The sequence below is a fragment of the Morone saxatilis genome, unplaced genomic scaffold (genome assembly GCF_004916995.1).
Source record: "Morone saxatilis isolate NCDOM2014 unplaced genomic scaffold, NCSU_SB_2.0 Contig11, whole genome shotgun sequence".
Taxonomy (NCBI): Eukaryota; Metazoa; Chordata; class Actinopteri; family Moronidae; genus Morone; species Morone saxatilis.
The window spans coordinates 8,851-16,228 of NW_023339663.1; the positions used below are offsets into that span (position 1 = coordinate 8,851).

Here is a 7,378-nt window from a genome sequence, read left to right on the forward strand (position 1 = left end):
GATGGTAGGGAGTGGGAGGAGTCAGAGAGGTATATCAAGAGGTCATCCGCATATAGGGATTGTGTTGTCTGGCGTAATGACAGTGCTAAAGGCTTGATTGCAATAGCGTGCGTAGGACACCCCTGTCGTGTGCCACGGGAGACTGAGAAGAGTTCAGATGAAACATTATTTGTAATGTATAAAACAAGTACCTCCACTCCACCCGATCAAACGCCTTTTCGGCATCCAATGAAACTACAACTTCAGGCGTAGTAGACTGTGAGGGGTGGTAGATTATGTTAAAAAGTCAACGTATATTAAAAAAGGAGAATCTGTTTTTAATGAATCCAAACTGTTGTATTTGTATTATTATTTGTGCTTTAGATTCTGATGAAGACGCCAGTGAGCAGTCCACAGATGAAGATCACCAGCGCTCAGCTCTGGAGGAACTCACCGACCTTCACTTCAAGTTTGAAGTCAAAGAGGTTTGTTTGTTTCTCAGGTCAGGTCATCATGTGACTCAAAGGGGGCGGAGCTTACAGCCATGTGAGACGATTGTGTGTGGTGTGTTCAGGTGCTGTTGGAGCTAACCCGGCAGGTGGACCAGGAGAAGACGGTCCTGTCCTTAAGCGTCTGTCAGCTTGGAGCTGAAGGGAAGAGGCGGAGCTTTGACCTGAGTGTCACTTCATACCTGCGTCGAGTCACACTGGACTACTGCGACGTACCAGGTAACATATGATGATAACCTTTACAGCAGAGCGGACTGATGACTACAATCTGTTTAAAATGAATGATCTAATGATCTCTGATTGGCTGGTTAGTAAAAACTGAAACCTGGAGTCCTTTCGTACAGCTTCATATGAGCTCCTCAGGTTCAACTAAATATACTTAAATGTTTAATCAAAATAATACGTGTGGCTATGAAATATTATCTGGATACAATATGACTGTAGATTTAACAATAGAAATAATTTTAGGTCTAGTCTGCCCAATAATAACGATTACAAAGTGCTTTTCTCAATGAGAATCGGATGAGAGCATATTGACCAGCAGGAGTCAGCCCTAGTTATGTGTTTGAATGTGTTTGCTCCTCAGACGGCAGGAATCGTCCTCTCCACCTGATCAGCTCCTCAGAGCAGCAGGGCTCCGACCTGCTGAAGGTGGAGTTCATCAAGGTAAGCACAAACACACTCACCTGGATCAATCTAAAGAACGTAGTTTTATCACAATAGTGATTTTTAAATGGGTTCTATGTATAAATACAGTTTAGGACTCAGCACTGATTCCAGATCATGTTTGTGTGTCCTGCAGGCCGACCCCAGTGGTCCCAGCTTTCAGACTCTGTTCAACAACACCGAGCAAACCCTGAAGGTGGGTGGAGGGTGTTTCTATAGCGACAGATTGTATGTGACAGTCAGGTGTTCACGGCTGTTTTCTGCTGCTGTTTCAGGTGGAGTTTTCCTCTCTGGACTTCCTCCTTCACACTAAAGCTCTGCTGTCTACCATCAACTACCTGAACAGCGCCATGCCACCGCAACTCACTGTGGCCCGCGACCGAGACACCAAAAGACAGGTGGAAAAGAGAGGACAGGGCCAGACGGGTGAGTGCATGCCGTCCGGCCACAGGTGTGTTAGTATGTCTGAAGTGTCTCTGACTCGTTGTGTCTCTGCAGCGTCTAAAGGAGCCAAAGATGGCGGTGTGTTCAGCTTCAAGCTCTTCGCCATGTTGGGTTGTTTCCACGTCGAGGTGTGTGACGATCGCCGCAGCATTGCAGACATCAGAGTCCAAGGTTTGAAAACACGCTTCCATTTCTGCCACTAAAGGGTCATAGCTCTAGAGTTTATACACTGTTTATTGATTATAGATTATTGATTGAATCAGCTACATATAGAACATAGAGCTAGAGTTTATACACTGTTTATTGATTATAGATTATTAATTGAATCAGCTACATATAGAATATAGCTCTAGAGTTTATACACTGTTCAATGAGGAAATGTTACACATTAAAGATTGAAGAGACCCTAACTGTAATCCGCCCTGCAGGAATCGATGCATCAGTGTCGGTGCAGGCGAATGAGACTGAGGTGTTTGCCCGACTCAGAGACATCGTGGTCACAGACATCAATCCCAACACCATCCACAGAAAGGTCTGAAACACTGTAATGTTTCTATTATCTATTGAACAAATTTCTCCCCGGGGATCAATAAAGTATTTCTGATTCTGATTCCCATTGTCACTCGTAGTAGGGATGATAGCAGCAGCTCTATGAGATGATGCTGACCTGCTTCCCCCTTCCTTCCTCCCCGCTGCAGGCAGTGTCCATCATGGGTGAGGAGGTTTTCAGCTTCAAACTGTCCTTGTTTCCGGGCGTAACGGAGGGGGATGGGTACAGCGACACTTCAAAGGTGGACGGGAAGGTCACGATGCGTCTGGGCTGTATTCAGATCGTCTACCTGCACAAGTTCCTCATGTCCCTGCTGGTAGGATTTTATACACATACACATATACACATATACATAATTGTATACAAATACACAGAGACACATATACATATATACACATAAACAGTGTAATATACACAGGTTTACCTTTAACATCCCATGGGCTGATTGGTGGTTTGTGTTTTCATCAGTTTCTATATTTAACAGTTTGTAGTGAGTCTATCATGTTGTTTGTCTGATCATTTTAACAGAAAGTCACTGTTAGCTTTGAGCTGTAAAATTTATCAGTGTTTATATAGTGTAGAGTACATCACTGATGTAATCACTGTGTCCATTCAACGGCACTTTAGTTTCAAGTGACTGCTGAAATCAGCTTATATTTACGCTACCATTCAACAGCTTGGGGTAGGAATCGGCCGATATACAATATTATCGCAATAAAAAAACTCAGATACATATATTGCGATGAATTATTGCAATAATCGTAAATATCCTCACATGGTTTGACTTGAGAAAGCTGTTTAGCTCACTAATGTACAGTGTCTTGATAGGACCCACATCGTTCCAGTCACTATAAAATCCTGATCCTGTGTGGCACGTGGAATCCCCCACAATGAAGTTCATATTATTGCTGAGAAACAGTGTTTCACACCATGTTTAGGAGGTCTAAGAGTATATTGTATATCTGTATGTATCTGTATATAATAGTATTCTGTATCGCATTTATGTTGGCCAAGATAATGGTGACATTACATTTGAATACCGTCCCATGATTCACCTATTATATTTTTCTTCTTTTCTTCTTTAAGGTCTTTTTAAAAAATGTTTAATGAAATTATTAAATACTGTTGAACCTTCGATGTTGAATTTCCAGTCCAGTAAAGATCATTATTGAACCATAACAGAGCAACTTAATATTAATTCTGGTCGGTGCTCCGACAGCAGTGGAGAGCCAACAGGGGTACCTGGATAGCTCACCTTGAGCCCTTGCTGCAGTGGCCCAGGGATGAAATCTGAGTTTTTTTAAGGCTGTTTCATAGCCGACTCTGTTATTAAGTATAAAAAAACAATAATGAGCAGTTTGGATGCAGGCTGTTTGTTTCTTAATGATGGGCGCCAGTTAGCATTAGCATGCTAATCTGATAATATGGCACAAAATAAAACTGTCATTGGCTCTTCAGGGATAATTAGAAATACGTACAGTTTGTAATAAAAGCAGCAGTAACTTTTGTTGGATCTCAACATGTTGTTTGTTGTTTACTTGTTGCGTGTTTCTCTACAGTCTCTCATGTCTCTGGTCTTCCTGTTGATGTCTTTTGTCCTTTCAGGCTTCTTTTAGCTTTCAGTATGCGTCAGCTGATGAGGTACAACATCAAACCTTCTGCTTTAGCTTCACTCAGCGACTCCACTGCACCTTCAGTCCACCTTAAATATCATTCGGTTTAAGGATGTCAATAGGACACACCCTCTGTCAAAGGGTTAACCCTCATCCTCGACTCCACGTCTGCTCTCTAGTCGTGGAATCGACAAAAATACCACCTTAAAAAATAGAACACACAGGAAGTCATGCTCTTCATGCACAACATGCCATAGTTCTCAAAAGTCACTTTCTCCATAAGTGCTATGCAACTCACTCAGCTGCCATCATTAACCCCTACCCCTCACATGACCTCTGCCTGTGTGACCTCACTTTCCTCCTGCAAATACAACATTTTTGTTTCAGTGAACCTTTGGTAATTATTCCTTCTGCAATTATTGGGCCTCACGCAGAAACATTCTCTTTATATTTTCTCACATTTAAGTGAAAAAATAAAATGCACCAAACCTCCTGAAACATCCAGATCTGCTCTTACTCTGAGAGCCGAACGATGAATCCCACTTTATCATCAGTTGTGTATATAGGACAAAAAATGACATAAGCATAAATAAATAAATACATGTAACATTGATGAATCCCAGAAATCAGTGGGTACTAACAAAAAAGCCACACATCGTGGATACAAACTAACATGTGTTCATATATCGTTTCCAGCATGAGGCCCATAGGAACTGCTTATGTGTAATGGCTTCTTATTAATCAGGTCCTAACTAAAGTCAATGAATGACTCTTGTTAGTCTGAGGTTCTTCATCTGACGGTTTATGAAACAGAAATAACCGTACACTCTGTCCAGACAGTGAATGCCTCACATTGGCTCCCTCTGACTTCATGGCGTTTCTCTCATCATGTGATACGGGGTTGGTTGATGTCTCACTGCTGATCGATTTTGTTCTTCAGATGTTCGTCGATAACTTCCAAACGGCTAAAGAAGCTCTGAGCGCTGCAACGGCTCAGGCTGCAGAGAAAGCGGCGTCCAGCGTTCGGGGCTTGGCCCAAAAGAGTTTCCGTCTGTCTATGGACATCAAACTGAAGGCTCCACTCATCATCATCCCCCAGTCCTCCACCTCCCACAATGCCATGGTGGTGGATCTGGGTCTGATCACGGTGGGAAACAGCTTCTCCCTGCTGCCGGTCGAAGATTTCTCTCTGCCGGCCGTGGTGGAGAGAATGGATATCAAGCTAACTCAGCTGAAACTCTGCAGGTATCATCACAATAAATCAATCAATCAGATCAATATTCGTCATTGTCACTCAGTAGCAAAGCTTCAGGATGGGTCGCGAGTCCTTTATGATTTTGGGGGGTGTAAGAAAACTTTTTTGACATTACACAGTCAGCCTATATTTCAGCATTTCATTGATTTCTTGTTTTTAGAGTGCATTCTGGTTGTTTCTGTTCCGGTGTCTGAATGTCCTTGAACACATCACAAGTCTCAGCTCTGCATTCAGACGTGATGATGACCAACAGAATGCTGATTAAATGTTGAATAAATGTGTTTTTAGAACCACACTGAAGCAAGACTTTTCTCAGCCGGACATTGAGATCCTGCAGCCAATCAACTTAGAGCTGGTGGTCACCAGGAACCTGGCTGCTTCCTGGTTCACCAAGATCCCTGGAATCCAGGTCCAGGGAGTCCTCCAGTCCCTGAATGTAGGTCTCAGATATTTGTTGTTGTTTAAACTGTGATTTCACTTATTTTTAGAGTAAGATGTGAAATTGTATTTTACTCAGATGAGTCTGGGTGAGGAAGACCTTGGTGTGCTGATGAAGATCCTGGTGGAGAACATCGGGGAGGGAAGTAAAGAGCACAGCATTGACGTCAAAAGACAGGTGGCTCAAGGTAACTTTATTCTCAGTGCATGATGGGAAATCTGACAGTAATGTATTATTATTATTACAGTGTTTAACCCGCGCTGTATCAACACTGATAATTGCTTCCTGTTAACTTTATTCAACCGTCAGGCACTGAAAGAAGATCTAAAGATACTTTTGATTACTGTTTTTCCATCCTCAGAAAAGGCGGAGCTTGCTGAGCAGCAGGTTATGTCGTTACAGTCGGGATCAGACGGTGTGTTGTCCGCCACCAACGGAGGTCCGACTGAAAACACAATCAATATTCTCCTCAACTTTGAGATAAAAGAGGTATGAAATCGGTTTGATTCTGTCACAAAATACATTACATACATTGTACAAATCTTAAAACTAGAAGGTTAAACTCACATACTAGCTGCCGGTCTGATCATGGAATAATTTGTCCTGATCGACCTCTCTGCAGCTGTCTAATTCATCCGATTCTGATTCTGTTTCCTCTTTCCTCTTCAAGGTACTGCTGACCCTGAAGAAGCCCAGAGAGCAGAAGGAGTTACCTTTCCTGGTCCTTCATGTGGCTCAACTAGGCATCGACACCAAAGTCAGGAAGTACGACATGTGTGCCACAACATACATCAACAAAATCACCATGAAGTGCCTGGAGTTCAATGGTCAGAGCCTTTAGTGTTCTTTATGGTGTATTGTAGTGTTCTCTATGGTGTTTTCTGTAGTGTTCTCGGTGGTGCATTGCATTTCCTGTTGGAGCAGCAGGTGTTCTGGTACATACGGTCAAACATGTACAGTGGTGTTGGTTTTATCTAAGTGATTTATTTTGTTTCATCTTGTTTCAGACTCGAGTGGCGAGCCGCTGTGTCTCATCAGCTCTTCGGTGGAGTCTGGAGCTGAACTGCTCAAAGTGCAGTATTTCAAGGTGATGACATCAGTAACTCCCATTTCTACAGATTACCTGTTGAGATACACAGGTGTGCTCATATGTCAGAGCATGATTCTTGAACTTCCTGTGTTTGACTGTTCCTCAGGCTGACCACTCAGGGCCAAACTTCTCCACAGTTTACAAGAACACAGAGCAGATGATCAAAGTGAGTTCATCCACGCATTGGTCATCATTTCATGTTTGCTACTTCTGTATGTGAATGTTTGTGTGTGAAATTAAAACTGGTGGTCAGATGAACAAGGACACTGCGGCTAAAAGACGTACGGTACGGTATATAATTTCCAAGGAATGCATTTGTAGAACTCTGAACGTTAGTACTGACTAACAACTTCGCTAATACAGCCAAACATCAAGCAAGTGCAACAACAGCAGACATAGCAGCTAATATTTATTATTTATTATTGTTTTACTCTTTATCCAACCATTAAAAGGCAGTACCACATTTACTCTCACCTTTTCTCTTCCTAGCTTTCTCTGTCAATGTCCTGTGAACTGAGCCTCTGACATTAGCTTTGTTCATAGAAGCTGCTAAGCCCAACCAGTTACATTGCCTGAAATCAGCCTAGTAGTGCTTTTGTTACGAGGCCTTCTTGATTTTTAGGTATGCTAGAAAACTTAAAAAATAATACAGTAGGCCTATATGGCACCATTTGATTCACTTCTGTGATGGAATGTAAATGTAAAGTAAATTGTCTAATATAATAAGGGCCAAGTGTCAGGGACAGGAAAACATTTTTTTTAAAAGAGACACCTATTAAGTCTTTGATTGTAAAGATTGTAATATTATAATACATAATACAGAAATGTATAAA

The 7,378-nt window shown here is 42.1% G+C and overlaps 1 protein-coding gene across 1 annotated transcript in view; it reads left to right on the forward strand.

The window, feature by feature from the left end:
- Window positions 1-363: 363 nt before the first annotated feature.
- The window catches only part of vps13c (vacuolar protein sorting 13 homolog C), a gene marked incomplete at both ends in the record, with an annotated part of 32,787 nt that continues 25,772 nt past the window's right edge, over window positions 364-7,378 (forward strand). The window contains 9 exon segments of the mRNA XM_035682336.1: window positions 364-464; window positions 554-707; window positions 1,075-1,154; window positions 1,291-1,350; window positions 1,430-1,580; window positions 1,653-1,769; window positions 2,027-2,130; window positions 2,297-2,464; window positions 4,702-4,844. Of these exon segments, the coding sequence (XP_035538229.1) occupies window positions 364-464; window positions 554-707; window positions 1,075-1,154; window positions 1,291-1,350; window positions 1,430-1,580; window positions 1,653-1,769; window positions 2,027-2,130; window positions 2,297-2,464; window positions 4,702-4,844 (1,078 nt within the window).